The sequence below is a fragment of the Cladosporium halotolerans genome (assembly GCF_011745625.1).
Source record: "Cladosporium halotolerans strain TM138-S3 chromosome Unknown Sca13, whole genome shotgun sequence".
Lineage (NCBI taxonomy): Eukaryota > Fungi > Ascomycota > Dothideomycetes > Cladosporiales > Cladosporiaceae > Cladosporium > Cladosporium halotolerans.
This window is the reverse complement of record NW_027191464.1, coordinates 267,702-281,446: the sequence shown is the minus strand read 5'-3', so window position 1 is coordinate 281,446 and position 13,745 is coordinate 267,702. Positions and strand designations below refer to the sequence as shown.

Genomic DNA, 13,745 nt, shown 5'->3' with positions numbered 1-13,745 from the left:
AGTTGAGTGCGATATTGGGCGTTGAAGCCGTGTCTTGGAATTCTCTGATATCTCGCCGAACATTCTTCTATCGAATCTTTCTCGTCTTCCGTTTCTTTTCGTATAGCCATGCAATTCAAAGTCCACGTCCAAGCGGTGCGTCTACAGCGCAAATCTGCTGAATCGCACACCATCTTCCCAACCCGTAACGCCTCGCTCAACCGGCCCGCAACCCCAATTCTCAACAACTGATTCATCGTCTAGCTGGTCTGCAGAGTAACCTGCTCAGTACCCTTCGTGACCTCCTCCACAGCATCGCCAGCCTTCGGCTCCGTCTGCTTCCCACCCTTCTCCGCATCCTCCACACCAGCCTGGCCCCTCTCGGCCGCCTTCTTAGCCTTCTTGCGCTCCTTCTCCGCCTTGCGAGCCGCAGCCTTAGCCTCCTTCTCAGCCTTCTGCTTCTGCAGCTCCTGGCCGCCGAACAGCTCGCGCCACTCCTTCTCCTTCTCCGGCTTAATAGTCTTGAACAGGTGCGCGGCCTTGCCGATGCGGTGGCCGCCGGGGATGGAGTTGGCCTGCCACTCGTCGGGGATGATGAGCAGCTCCGTCTGCAGCTGGGCGAGGATGGCGCGCGTGGTCGCGGGCAGGTAGGGCGCGATGGCGGACGCGAGCAGGTGCACGTGGTTGACGGCCAGGTAGACGACGGCGTCGCAGCGCTCGCGCTCGTTGGCGAACAGGTTGTTGTCCAGCTTGTTTTCTTGGAGGAGGCGGTTGCCGAGCGAGGAGAGTTCGCGGGCGGTGATGAGGGCTTGCTTGAGGTGCACACCCTCGAAGGCGTCGCGGTACTCCTTTAGCTTGGCGTTGACGTCGGCCTTGTGCTGCTCGAGCGCCTTGTAGAGGTCGCTGTCCTCGGAAAGTTTGGGCGGCGCGGGCACGACGGAGTCGTAGTTGGCGGAGTTGACGTACTTGAGGATGCGGTTGACGAAATTGCCGAAGTTGGCGACGAGCTCGTTGTTGTTGGCGGCGATGAAGCCATCCCACTCGAACTCGGTGTCGCTCGTCTCGGGTCTTCTGAGGAGGAGGAAGTAGCGCCACACATCCGCAGCGATACCAGTGTCCTTGGCGCTGTTGCCGAAAACACCAACACCACGGCTCTTGCTGAACTTGCCGCGCTCGTAGTTGAGGTACTCGGTCGTCGACAGGTGGTTAAGCATGGTCCACTTGTCCTTGGTACCAAGCTGGGAGCAAGGGAAGACCACAGTGTGGAAAGGAACGTTGTCCTTGCCCATGAACTGATACAGCTTCACCTGCTCAGGGTTGCGCCACCACTTCTCCCAGTGCTCGGTGTATGTGGCGGTGATAGAAACGTATCCAATGCATGCGTCAAACCAAACGTACAGCACTTTGTCCTCGTAGCCAGGCAGAGGGACGGCAGTGCCCCACTTCAAATCTCTGGTGATACCACGGGGCTTCAGACCCTCCCTGATCCACGACTTGGTGATGTTGATGCCGTTCTCACTCCAGCCACCCTCTGTGCTGCTCTTCTCCGACCACTGACCTACCGCCTCCTGCAGCTTGTCCAGAAGAATGAAAACGTGCTTCGTCTTTCGCGCCTCGGGAGTCGCGCCGTCGAGCTTGCATTTGGGGTTCTTCAGATCCAGCGGGTCGAGCAGGTGGCCGCACTTATCGCACTGGTCACCTCTGGCGTCTGGATAGGCGCACAGAGGGCATTCGCCTTCCACAAAACGGTCGGCCAGGAAACCCTTGTGCTTCTCGCAGTAGGGCTGAGTGGTCTCGCGCTCCTCGAGGTAGCCATTGTCGTTGAGCTTGTTGAAGATGTCCTGCGCAATATCCGTCTGCTGCTGAGTCGGGGTGCGACCAAAGTGGTCGAACTCAATTTCAAACCAGTCGTAGACCTCCTTGTGCAATTTGTTGTACTTGTCGCAAAGCTGTTCGGGCGTGACACCCTCCTCGATCGCCTTGGTCTCAGTAGCAGTACCGTACTCGTCGGTGCCGCAAACGTAGAGCGTAGGGTAGCCGCGCGCCTTGCAGTAACGGGCAAAGACATCCGCTGACAGAACGCTGCCAATCACGTTGCCCAAATGAGGCACATTGTTGACGTAAGGCAGAGCGGATGTGATCAGGATGTTGTTCTTGCCCTCCTCCGGGAGGATTTCCTTCTTTACACCAGCCATAATGTTTCGCTGCCGATGGTGTGCGGCTCTTGCGATTGCGACGTGTGCGCGATGAGGCGCGGCGATTGTAGGATTGATTTTACTCTAGTAGTATGCGACTGTGAGATTAAGAGAGACAAAGGCGACGAGACTGAGAGGTGGTAGTGGTGGTGTGTGATTCTGTGTGAAGATTCAATTTCTCTTGCACAGTCATCTGGCTGCCCTCCGCTGCGATGCCTCCGAAGAATGGAGGGGCTGTTCGAAAGCCCCACCAACGTCACGCCTGTTTCGCTTCGCCGAGCAAACGTCTCGTGCCGACTTCACTTCAAATAAAACACAGAGTCGTCGCATATGCATATGCCAATTATGTTCGATTCGCGCGTGAAATCATTGAGTTTCGATGAACCCTCCGTCCTCTATTGTATCCCAACCTACGAGGCCTTCTCCGGCCTGCGGTCAACCCCGAACTGGAAGCCTCGAGCACCTCCCATTAATCAGGAGCTTCCTAGTGTTTATTGAGGCGAAGTGGACCTCCCTCATAATGTATAATCTCATTCCACACAGTCTCAGCCGCATAGGCCTCAGCTTTCAGCTCTGAATTCTCTCCCAGCTCCGGGACATACGTAAAAGGCTTGTTTGAACATGCAAAGGTAATTCCAGCAGAATGCCTCGTATTCAATTGCTCCTCATCATAATCTATCTCCTAAAATCAACATGTGGCCCTTCGTTGTGTCGAAAGTCGCTCTTGTCGTTGAGAATCTTGTTAAGCAGAAGGAGGCGCTGGATGAGGGGGAGCATGGGTGGGCGAAGAACTTTGATGCACTGTGAGTCAGTATCCTGCTGGGCGGTTCGTGTCGCCGGTGGGCGTTGCGAGGGTTTGAGAATGACTGGATGATTGGGAGTGTGAGGCAGACGGATGGTGGGGTTGGTGTTCTCTAGGCCTTATGGGGCGTAGTGGAACAGGTGGATTGCTTCACGCGTAAGAGTCGATCAGTTCCACCTTCATTTTGGATATGCAAGTCTAAACCGTTTTCCCGAGACATTTAAAGTGTGGATCTGTTGGGCATTGGAGGAATATGTCTGAACAGCCAGGCATGATGTTAATGAACTAAATTTATTCCATGTATTTTCTTTTCGTGTATATGGCCGAGGGACGTTTTTGCCGCTCAATCTCAAAAACCGAAAGAAACCGAGTGGTGTATCAAATAGGTATCCGATGCCAGCAAGCCCATGATAATCAATACACGCTCGCTCGCCAAACCCGCAAAATTGCTTTTCTTCAGGACATGATGTCCGCAGTGGTGCCGCTGGGTTCCACGCCCAGCGCAGAATCAAATAGAAACGCCACCACATGCCCGCTCGCTGAAACGCAGACAAAATGTCAAAATGCAAATCCTCTAGCACCTCCTTCTTTTTCGCTTTGGAAGACATTACTCCCTCAAGCAACCAGCTTCTGCTGCCTGCACTGCTCGGCAAACGCCTCCCTGGAAATGGCCAGGACGCGCTCGAAGCCCTCGCGGCCCTTAGCCGCGTTCTTGCTGAAGCGGTCGACGGTCGCCTCCTCGATGCTGTTCTTGATCTTCTGCCAGCCGCCGCACAGCGCAATGATCTTGGCCGTCTGGTCGAAGTTGGTCTTGCCCGGGCTGTTGCCGGCGGTGTAGCGGACGGTCTCTTGCACGGACAGCAGCTCGCTCCAGGTGAGGTTCTGCGAGCACATGGTGACGGACTTCTCGCGCGGGTTGACGTAGGAGACTTCGTAGACGAGGCTGGTGTCGTTCGAGCCGAAGAAGGACTTCAGCCATGAGGGCAGGGCTTGCTTGCAGGTGATGAGGCGCTCAGTGCGGAGCTGTGAGAGAAGGCCATTAGTGATCTGTCTGTGCTGCTGCGGCTGGTGGCTCGTCGCAATCAGGAGTCACTTACGATGCCAGTGCTCTTGTCGAGCGACCGACTCAACACGTCCACTCCGATGACATGCTCGGCCTTGTCGTTCCAAGGGCAGTACTTGCGCCAGTTGTTGGTGGAGACCTCTTCCCAGGAGTAGTTATACTCGTGGCGGGCAGAGAAGATCTTCATTTTGCTGGCGGACAAATAGACTGCGAGGCCGAGCTCAACTTGTCGTCGCGGATACTAGACGTGTGGTCGCGAAAAAATGAAAACGGCGCGAAGCCTTCGGATGGGTGTCGCGTGATCAGGAGGCTGTCGGTGTATAGCTTTTCGTCGGCCGCAATCGGCGGGTGTAGTCGCTGTGATGCTCAGGGGCGCGTGGCGGTCGTGAGATTCGTCAGAGCGTCGTGTGTCGATGGGATGGGTGGTGGTGGAGAGAAGCGAGGCAAATGACTGTCGAGGCTGATTTCCTTCCGTGCCCATCTGGAAGTCCGACGCTTGGACCCGGTAGTGCACCCGGTGCGTTCTCTTTCCTCCGGGCGCTTTCGGCTGGGGAAGACCCTTCGCTGTCACATGCAAGGCCAAACTTAAGGCATCCAGGCATCATTCCCTCCAATCCGCGTTGCCGCTGGCGTATACCAAGGTTTTTCGGCCGCAGGTCCGGAGGGGAACCGACATCCAAGTGAATCTTGCCGAGGATTTGATGACGGGTGTGATTAGACAATTAGACATCTAGAGCAACGACTCAACTGATCCTCGGCAATTATGGAATATGCACTGTCAATCATTGGGCTGCAGTTGTGAAAGATTGTAAATGTTCGGAAGGTACATAAGAGTAAATTAAATGTTCTCATGGAGCAAGTGAAGCAAGTGCTTTACTTTTGAGTATTGCCAGACCAGCCGGGGTAATATTGTATTAGAAAACGCAGACACGATCAGTCTGCTCGCATCTTCCCTCCCCTAGCTTTCTTTGTCCAAGCAATACAGGCGTGCAACTAGCAGTCTCGTTGTGATGTGTTCGAGAAGGAAGTGGAAATGACAGCCTCGTCTTCCGTGGACGTTGCCACGAGCGAATGGTGAGATAGAATCGCACTGGAGTTGCACTCGCGATCTCAAGGTGGTGTCAGCGTTCTTCTTGACGCTGCCTCGCGAAAGATCTGCGGTAGAGATATTCTTCGGTCCAAGGAAAATCTGACGGGCGAAGGAAGACCATCCGGTGACTACTTGGAGCCGTTCGGTGGTGCTTCCTCAATGCAGGACAGACCTGCTGTGCATTCGAATGTTCGCGCTTCGATACAGTCTTGCGGAGAGAGTGGAGAAGTGAAATACGATCTGATGGCGGGGAATGCCGTCGCAGTCGATCGGTTGCCAGTCGTTCAAGTGTTGGCCTGGACCTGGCTGATGGGCTCGAGCCAGGGTGCGGTGGCCGAGTCCTTTCTCATCGATCGCACAGCAGGCGCCTGAGGCTGAGGCTGGGTGGACTCCTTCTGCTGCCAACAGAAGGCGGCGAGGCTGAGGGAGAGCTCATCCATGACCTGCTTCTGCGGGATGGAAGACAGGCGAGTCTGGAGGCTGAGCTTGGGGCGACGAGAGCGTTTGTCGGCGTTCTTAGTCCACTGAGTTGACTTGGCCGGTCGTACTGACTTGGGCGGCATGGGGAAGACAACAGATTGGATGGAGTTGGAGCGGCGGCCAGTCTGAGGCTTCGGTTCGGTCGACGGCAGACTGCCAGAGAGGCAACACTGCAGGCAAGGTGCCAGAGGGAAGGAGAGACGAGGGCAAAGATGGTCCATTGCTAGTGAGATTTGGTTGTCGAAAATGTTGGTGATGCTTGTTTGATGCTTGTCGTGGTCGCGATTGGAATCGTAGTAGTCGTAGTTGGTAAGTTTCCTGGTAGTGTTGACGGTGATGGTGACGGTAAAGTTAAGGTTGTCTGGTAGGTGACTTGAGTCGATGGTTGTGGCCAAAGGAGTGTCTAGAAAGCGTGTTGGTAGAGAGCGTGGTGTGTCGATGTCGTCAATTGGTGAGAGAAGCGAGAGTTCGCGGAGGTCTCCCTTATGTTATACTCACAGGCCCAGGCAGCACACAGCAATATCTAAGACAAGTCGGGATCACCCTAGCCAAACGCGCGCCCGACCAGCTGGCTTGCGAGGCTATCAGGCTGGCCCCAGCTCTAGGCCATGATGTTGACAGGCCGGCGTGGGTGTCCGAAGGCAGTGCCGTTCACATCCCTGCCATTTTATGGGCTCACAGTCATAATGGGCAAACAACGGTGCCCAATCGGAGGAGTCGGTAGTGGCATTTCCAGCCCTCAGGAAGGCTGGCGTTTCGCTTGCTGCCTTTAGCAAGCGCCTATCCCTAAGGGTACCACTCGGCACCAAAGCAAAGCGCCGCGGGCGGCTGAGACAACGGAAAAGGCGTTTGCCCAGCGCGAACACCTGCTCGGGGCGGCCGTTGGTCAGTTTCCTCGAAAAGGTGAGGCGCGCACGTGGCCGTCCGAGTATCGGGTCCTCGATGGCGCGGGCACGGATGCCGCGTCTCACGATCTGAGACGCCTGGCTGGAAAAAAGGGCTCGGGCGGCGCCTTTTGCCCTTCGCCTTTTTGCGCAACACTATCACATCCCCTTTAATCCCACGCAGGTGAATCAGGATGGCTGACAGGTGGCCGAGATACTGCATGCCCTTCGCCATACATGCGGTCGCAAGGCTGTGAGGCTGCACGGCGCGCCCGACAGCTGGTTGTGTGGCTGCCTGAATGGCTTGGGTCTCGAGTCAAGGATGCTTTTGGGTAGCGAGTGCCTACAGCACGGAAGCGGTCCCCGACCTCCGCCGTGATCTCATGATCTGCTCCAAGGGTGTTACCAGGTTCTGGGTACAGGATTTTCTCTCGACGCCACCGTTCTCGCAGCGAGCGAAATGGCACTATTAGCTTGGTGTGCGCGAAAGCGGCCTAGGGCGCCGTTTTCCATTTGGCAGGATTGGGGGCTGGACTACCTTACCCTCGGCGGGTACCGACCGCAACACGTACGCAAAGTGAGCCTCATCGACTGTTCCTGGGACAGAGGCGTCGCACCTAGTCGAATGCGGAACTGTAATAGAGAAAAAGCACTGTACCTGCCGTAGCGCTGCCGTCAGCACGAGGTGCGGTCTCAATGCGAATAGAGCCCCCCTGTCTCAGCTGTGCTCCGCGGCAACCGCCGCTTGGCCCTCGCCTTCCACGCCACGAGGTTGCGCAACTCACAACAGCCGGATAGCGGCCCCCCTGCCGCAAATAGAGCAGGCTGGCACCCGGTTGCCAGAGGCACATCAATCTCCACCCTGCTCATGTCTCACAATCTGTCACTTGGCCTGATATCTCGAAATCCTTCCCCCACGCGTGCTTCCCCGAAGGAGAACGTGGCGCAAGACCGCAGCAGTCGGTCTGGAAGGCATCGAGATGAATACCTGGCTTTGCTATTGCAGGTACAGTACGGTACTTGCCATCGTACTGCCGGATCATCACATTTCACGCGCCGATCCCGCCATGCATGCATAGTCCTTCACTCCTACGGTCTCGCTTCGGATGCTGTCTCCGCCCGCGAGCCGGAGACCTTGAGTTTGGGCCTCGTCCGCGACGAGCTTCGCTGACACAAACGCTGCCCGATGAGTCGATGACACGACGACGATATGTCATTCCGACAAATATCTTCCAGGGATTGAGGCCGTGCCTGCTAGACGGCTCGCACGGTGTCGTGAATCCTTCAGAAATTTCACACGTCACAATTTGACATTGTCATTTTGACCCCGTGCACGCGATTTGACAGGAAACCCCAGCAAAGGAACAGAGCACGGATGACCAGGAGGGTTGCGAGCGAGTCAATGGGGCTGTCGCCCAAACGCAAAGAATCATATGTTGTACAAGACGTTCCGTCAGCATGAACTAGGCCGGCTGGCCCAATGGCAAGGCGCTTGACTACGAATCAAGAGATTGCAGGTTCGATCCCTGCGTCGGTCAACAGAACATCTCTCCGATTGAGAGATATCCTTTTGCTTCCTCTCACCCTCTTCCCTTCAAAACAAGGAACCTTTTCCCTTTTCTTTTGCGCGGTTTAACGAACGAAGAATGTGCTCACCCCTATAGAATCCAATGAGATGTAACGGCAGTACAGGTGCACTCCTTGAACCATAATCGTTCACAAGCGTGCATGCGGATCAATGGGCCTTCCTCGTAACTCTTCCCGAGAGTCTTTCGTCAGTCTCAAGCTTCGAAGGCACCCTCGATGGTGCCCGGTTCATAGTCGAATGTTCGCTGGCTGATTATTGAAAAGTCATGAGACGAAGTAAGCCCAAAGTATTCCCGACAGAAGATGCCTCGGTCCGTCTGACCCTCGCCTCACGTTCGCTTGCGGGTACAGCGAGGTATCCATATCCCCGCAGTCCTGAGCTTATTAACCCCGGATATGCGCTCTCACTCCACACAGTACATCAATCGATCACTCGCCACTCAAGAGGCATCCATCACTGCCAGATTAAATAAAATAAAAAACAAGAATCAGGGCCGAACAGCCAGGAACCATTCAATCGGCCAAATCTCAAAGCAAACCCACCAACCGACCCCTCACATCCTGCAACCATGGCCCCCAAACAAAAAGCCCCCGTCTACGTCCTCGGCGTCGGCATGACCAAATTCATCAAACCGCGCGGCAAAGTCGACTACACGGAGCTGGGCTTCGAAGCGGGCGTCAAAGCGATGCTCGACGCGCAAGTCAACTACGACGACATGGACATGGGCGTCGCCTGCTACTGCTACGGCGACAGCACCTGCGGCCAGCGCGTCTTCTACCAGTTCGGGCAGACCAGCATCCCGATCTGGAACGTCAACAACAACTGCTCGACGGGCAGCACGGGCCTCTACCTCGGCCGCAACATGATCGCCGGCGGCCAGGCGGACGCCGTCCTCGTCGTCGGCTTCGAGAAGATGAACCCCGGCAGCCTGCAGTCGTACTTCCAGGACCGCGCGAACCCGACGGGGACCTTTGGCGAGATGATGAAGGCTACGCGGGGCGTCACGAACGCGCCGGGCGCGGCGCAGATGTTTGGCAACGCGGGCAGGGAGTACATGGAGAAGTACGGGGCGAGGAATGAGGATTTCGCGGAGATCGCGCGCGTCAATCATGAGCATTCGAAGAGGAACCCGTACTCGCAGTTCCAGGACGAGTACTCGCTTGAGCAGGTGATGAAGTCGCCGATGATCCACGAGCCCCTGACGAAGCTGCAGTGCTGCCCTACGAGCGATGGAGGAGCGGCGGCGGTGCTCGTTTCGCAGGAGTTCCTTGACGCCCGTCCGCATCTTAAGGAGCAGGCGGTGTTGATTGCTGGTCAGGTGCTGGCGACCGACACGGAGAGTGTCTTCTCGCGGTCGGCCATTGATCTGATGGGATACGGCATGAACGAGCAGGCCGCGAAGGCTGCACTGGCGGAGGCGCAGGTTAATGTGAAGGATGTGAAGGTTGCTGAGGTGCACGACTGCTTCAGTGCGAACGAGATGATCGTTATCGACGCGCTGGGGCTGAGCGAGAAGGGCAAGGCGCACGAGATGGTGCGCGCCGGCGACATCACCTACGGCGGCCGCATGGTCGTCAACCCGTCCGGCGGCTTGATCAGCAAAGGCCACCCGCTCGGCGCGAGTGGTATCGCGCAGTGTGCAGAGCTGGTCTGGCATTTGCGTGGCTGGGCGAACAACAGACTCGTCAAGGGGACTACGGCGGCGCTGCAGCACAACCTTGGGCTGGGGGGCGCGGTTGTAGTGAGTGTTTACAAGCGAGCTGACGGTAAGGCGAGTGAGCCTGTTAGCTCCGCGGATGTTGGTAGGAGGAACGGACTGGGTTACAACCCTGCTGTCGAGGCGAAGGGCTTCACCCGAGCGCAGGTGGACGCTGTCAGGTCGAAGAGGGCGCGGAACGAATGGGCGCTGGGAGATGTGCACGACAAGGTCGAGGCCAGATTCTGAGCGCGTCCCTGAGATGGAATAAAACAAATTGTGTAGAAATTGCTTCGTAGGTATTCCTGTTGCGATCTATCATGGTAACACCTTGCTCAAACAAATTCGAGTGCCAAAAGCGGTATCCCGTATCATGCCCGTATAGACTCCCTGTAACTCCTTCATGATGACAGCGCACCGATTTTACACAGACTGAGAGACGCCGTCCGCCTCGCCAGAGTTCACGGCCTTGCCGGTCTTCTTAATCTTCTCCAGGACGGTGGCGTAGTCGACGCTGTCGTCGGTGACGATGTTGGCGGTCTGGGACTCGAGGGAGACGTCGAAGGACTTGACACCTGGCAGGAAGGATCAGCGACTTGCCACGATTAGATTCTGGCGCACAACATAGACTCACCTTCAAGCTTCTTCAGCACGCGCTCAACGGCGCCGGAGCAGCCGCCGCAGGTCATGGTGATGTTGAACTTGTAGTTGTGCTCGGCCATTGTGCTGGTAGTGACTCGTGAACGTATGTGTTGGTGACAGCCGGATTTCGCAAGAAGAGCTGTAGTTTGGAAAGTAGAGAGCGAAGAGACAGTCACGGCGGTGAAGGTAGGGTGGTGTGCTTGGTAATGTATCTCACGCGAGGTGTTCGAAGCGAAGTGGAGCGGCTCTGGCTGATGATCGGCAGGGACAAAAGGGACCGTGATGACAGACGAGCGGTGCTAGGGCCCTGCTATGAGCATGTTATGTGTTAATATCCTACACTCTGGCTCTGCGACATGACTTAGCGACGCAGCCTCTCGGCCGGCGTACAAATTGCCAGTGAGCAAGTATTCGCTTGTTTGGGCAAAGCCTCGTGTTTCGCCGTGGGCTGGGCGGGATGGCGCGAGATGGCGGGGCACGAGAGTGGCGTCCGCGGCGGCTTTGCCTGCCGGTGGCCCTGTGGCTGCCTCACTGCGGTCTCGCCCCGCGATGACTTCACACCACACCAAGCCTGTGTTTGGTCACGGCGCTCTTGTTTCTGCCGCCGCGACAGAGCTTCTTGGACGGAGGTTTCGTATTTTCTGCTGAGCGTGATCCTGTCGTTCTGACAGGCATAGCCTCGCATCATGTCCGGCAGCAGCAACATCCTGCCCATTCCCTTCCGGCGCACCCACAACTTGCTGCTCTCCGATGCGATCAAGGCCTACATCTCCACCAAATACGATCAACACCCCGACACTTTTGCGCGAGACCTGGAGATAATCGACCAGCTGCGCAAGGATGCCGTCAGCTCACTCGAGCCACACGCGAGTGGCATTCGGAAGCTGCAGGCCTATGCTGCCCAGCTCGTCTGGATGGGAGGAAAGTTCCCGGTTGATGTAGGTTGCAAAACACAAGGGAGAGACACTAGGAGAGCATCCTCACTGACCAAGAGTCATCCATGAAGTAGATCGGTGCAGACTTCACATGGTATCCAGCCCTAGGCTACCACACAACCCATGCTCACACCGAAAACAACCTCCGCTTCGAACTCGCCAACGTTCTTTTCAACCTCGCCGCCATGTATTCGCAGATCGCTCTAGCATCCAACAGAGCGACTTCAGAAGGCTTGAAGACAGCTGCGTCGAATTTCTGCCACTCGGCAGGCGTCCTTAGCTATCTGAAGACGGACATCATTCCTGAGCTGAGGAGCAACCCGCCAGAAGATATGGATGCATCGACACTGGAGAGCGTTGAGGCTTTGATGCTGGCGCAAGCGCAGGAGTGTTTCTGGCAAAAGGCAGTCAAGGACGGGCTGAAAGATGCCTCGATCGCGAAGCTCGCCGCGAAAGTCAGCGATCTATACTCCGATGCTGGCGACTGGGCGCTCAAAAGTGACAGCGTGAGCTCGGAGTGGATACACCATGCCAACGCGAAGCATCACCACTTCGCTGCCGCTGCGCAGTATCGTGCTGCGTGCGACTGTCTGGAGAAAAGAAAGTATGGCGAGGAGGTTGCTCGTCTGCGAGACAGCATGAACTGTGTGAATGAAGCCCTGAAAGAGAGCAGGTACATCAATAGATCGGTGCTGGGCGATCTGAATGGGCTGAAGACAAGAGTGACGGAGGACTTGAAGCGATCGGAAAAGGACAATGACACCATCTACCTCATGCCGGAGCCTCCAAAGTCCGAGTTGCGACCTCTGGACAGGGCGAGTATGGTTGCTTCGCGAGTACCAAAAGAGGTCAGCCATTCGCAAGAGATGTTAGGGGACCACGGCGAGTTGGGCAAGCCGCTTTTCGCAAAGCTTGTCCCGTATAGTGTACACGTCGCCGCGTCCATCTACGTCGACCGAAGGGACAGGCTGGTCAATAACAATATCATCGCAGAGCTCGAAATGCTTACTCAGAAAGTCCATGAGCTACTGTCCAGCCTGCAGCTTCCTGGCTCATTACAGGCACTGGAGAAGCCCCTCGGACTGCCACCAAGCGTCGCTTCCCACGCGGAAGAGATCCGGCAGGCAAATGGAGTACACAGACTCCATGGTACCATATCTGATACGGAGAAGCTTAAGAACAACAACCGTCAGCTGTACCAGGAAGGTGTGGATCTCCTCCGTCAGGAAGCTGGTGAGGATGAAGCGGCACGCCGCAAATTTGGCACCGATAGGTGGAGTAGACCAGCAGGGCCAGACGCCGTGCCAAAGCTGTACGGTCAGGTCAACGATATCGAGGGATACCTCAAGCAAGCAGAGAATAGCGACCGCCTGGTGCAGAATCGATTGCGGGAGAACGAAAGTCTGATTAGACTACTTGGTGGCACGGATCGGGATCTGGAAGATTACGTGCCGTCGAGTCGAAGAGCAACGATCACGGCCAAGGTCGAGCGGGAGGTCAACACATTGCGGGCAACCCTTAACGAAGTCAACAGGCTCGAGAGCCGAAGAAGGAAGAAAGTGGAGACTCTGCGCATGAAAGCCAAAGAAGACGACGTCAACCCCGAGCTCCTGCGCGAAGCAGCCAGACTCGAGCGCGAGCTACCCATGCAGCCCCTGGTAGCCTCCCAATTCGAGACCTTTTTCGACGAGCGCCTGCACAAGTACGACGTCGACGAAGCCGACGTGCGCAAAGAAGGCGCCGAGCAAGACCGGCTGCTCGCGCGCGTCCGCGAGGCCAACAACTCCTTCCAATCCGCCAAGCGCGGCGACACGTCCTCGAAAGAGCGCGAAACCGCCCTGCAGAACCTCGAGAACGCCTACACGGCGTACAAGGAGATCCTGCGCAACCTTGACACCGGCCGCAAGTTCTGGAACGACCTGGCCGCCATCACCACGCGCTTCCGCGACGAGTGCCGCAACTTCGTCTACGCCCGTCGCTCCGAGGCGCAGGGCCTCGAGGCCGACTTGGCCGACGCCATGGCCGGCCTGCGCATCCAGCAGTCTAACCAGACCAGCTTGAGGCAGCAGAAGGCCGCGCAGGAGCAGCATGCTTCGTCGCCTGCGAGGACTGCAGGCCAGGAGCCCATGCCGGCTCCCATGCCGCAGCGGCCGCAGGCGCAGCCCCCGCCCGTGGCTGCCGTTAAGAGCCCCGCGGTGCAGACATGGCAGGAGGGTATGCCGATTGTTTTCGGCGCGCCGGGTGGTGCTGGGGCGTCTGGTGGCGCGCCGCCACAGCAAGCCAGTCAAGGTGCGAGGCAGGGTGGTGCTGTTGATGGGCGGTGGGACCCAAGTCGAGGTGTGAATTTTGGTAGATAGGGCGCTGAAGGTAGGAAACCAATCGTCATCGAGA

At 56.8% G+C, this 13,745-nt stretch overlaps 6 protein-coding genes across 6 annotated transcripts; 2 read left to right on the top strand and 4 right to left on the bottom strand.

Moving 5' to 3' along the window:
* Positions 1 to 239: 239 nt before the first annotated feature.
* WHR41_04572 (uncharacterized protein) lies at positions 240 to 2,174 on the bottom strand (the record flags this gene model as incomplete). The annotated part of the gene is made up of 1 exon (XM_069373178.1): positions 240 to 2,174. The coding sequence occupies one exon, from the start codon at positions 2,172 to 2,174 to the stop codon at positions 240 to 242; it is 1,935 nt and encodes a 644-aa protein (XP_069229833.1).
* Positions 2,175 to 3,248: 1,074 nt separating this feature from the next.
* Positions 3,249 to 4,610, bottom strand: WHR41_04571 (uncharacterized protein). Its single transcript, XM_069373177.1, has 2 exons — positions 4,074 to 4,610; positions 3,249 to 3,999 (listed from the first exon to the last, which is right to left on the bottom strand). Exons 1-2 carry the CDS (start codon positions 4,224 to 4,226, stop codon positions 3,592 to 3,594), a joined length of 561 nt encoding a protein of 186 aa, XP_069229836.1. The 5' UTR covers positions 4,227 to 4,610; the 3' UTR covers positions 3,249 to 3,591.
* Positions 4,611 to 5,413: 803 nt separating this feature from the next.
* On the bottom strand, positions 5,414 to 5,830 carry WHR41_04570 (uncharacterized protein; the record flags this gene model as incomplete). The annotated part of the gene is made up of 1 exon (XM_069373176.1): positions 5,414 to 5,830. The coding sequence occupies one exon, from the start codon at positions 5,828 to 5,830 to the stop codon at positions 5,414 to 5,416; it is 417 nt and encodes a 138-aa protein (XP_069229835.1).
* A 2,819-nt stretch (positions 5,831 to 8,649) lies between these two features.
* On the top strand, positions 8,650 to 10,026 carry WHR41_04569 (uncharacterized protein; the record flags this gene model as incomplete). The annotated part of the gene is made up of 1 exon (XM_069373175.1): positions 8,650 to 10,026. The coding sequence occupies one exon, from the start codon at positions 8,650 to 8,652 to the stop codon at positions 10,024 to 10,026; it is 1,377 nt and encodes a 458-aa protein (XP_069229717.1).
* Positions 10,027 to 10,054: 28 nt separating this feature from the next.
* On the bottom strand, positions 10,055 to 10,786 carry WHR41_04568 (uncharacterized protein). Its single transcript, XM_069373174.1, has 2 exons — positions 10,412 to 10,786; positions 10,055 to 10,352 (listed from the first exon to the last, which is right to left on the bottom strand). The coding sequence occupies exons 1-2, from the start codon at positions 10,497 to 10,499 to the stop codon at positions 10,201 to 10,203; spliced, it is 240 nt and encodes a 79-aa protein (XP_069229718.1). The 5' UTR covers positions 10,500 to 10,786; the 3' UTR covers positions 10,055 to 10,200.
* Positions 10,787 to 10,991: 205 nt separating this feature from the next.
* On the top strand, positions 10,992 to 13,711 carry WHR41_04567 (uncharacterized protein; the record flags this gene model as incomplete). The annotated part of the gene is made up of 2 exons (XM_069373173.1): positions 10,992 to 11,357; positions 11,429 to 13,711. Exons 1-2 carry the CDS (start codon positions 11,106 to 11,108, stop codon positions 13,709 to 13,711), a joined length of 2,535 nt encoding a protein of 844 aa, XP_069229721.1. The 5' UTR covers positions 10,992 to 11,105.
* Positions 13,712 to 13,745: the final 34 nt, after the last annotated feature.

Coding starts and splice junctions, on each gene's coding strand:
- WHR41_04571 (XM_069373177.1), bottom strand. CDS start 4,226: ATGAAGATCTTCTCTGCCCGCCACGAGTATAACTACTCCTGGGAAGAG. Junction 4,000..4,073: donor TCGACAAGAGCACTGGCATC/GTAAGTGACTCC, acceptor CTTCTCTCACAG/CTCCGCACTGAGCGCCTCAT.
- WHR41_04568 (XM_069373174.1), bottom strand. CDS start 10,499: ATGGCCGAGCACAACTACAAGTTCAACATCACCATGACCTGCGGCGGC. Junction 10,353..10,411: donor CGTGCTGAAGAAGCTTGAAG/GTGAGTCTATGT, acceptor CCTTCCTGCCAG/GTGTCAAGTCCTTCGACGTC.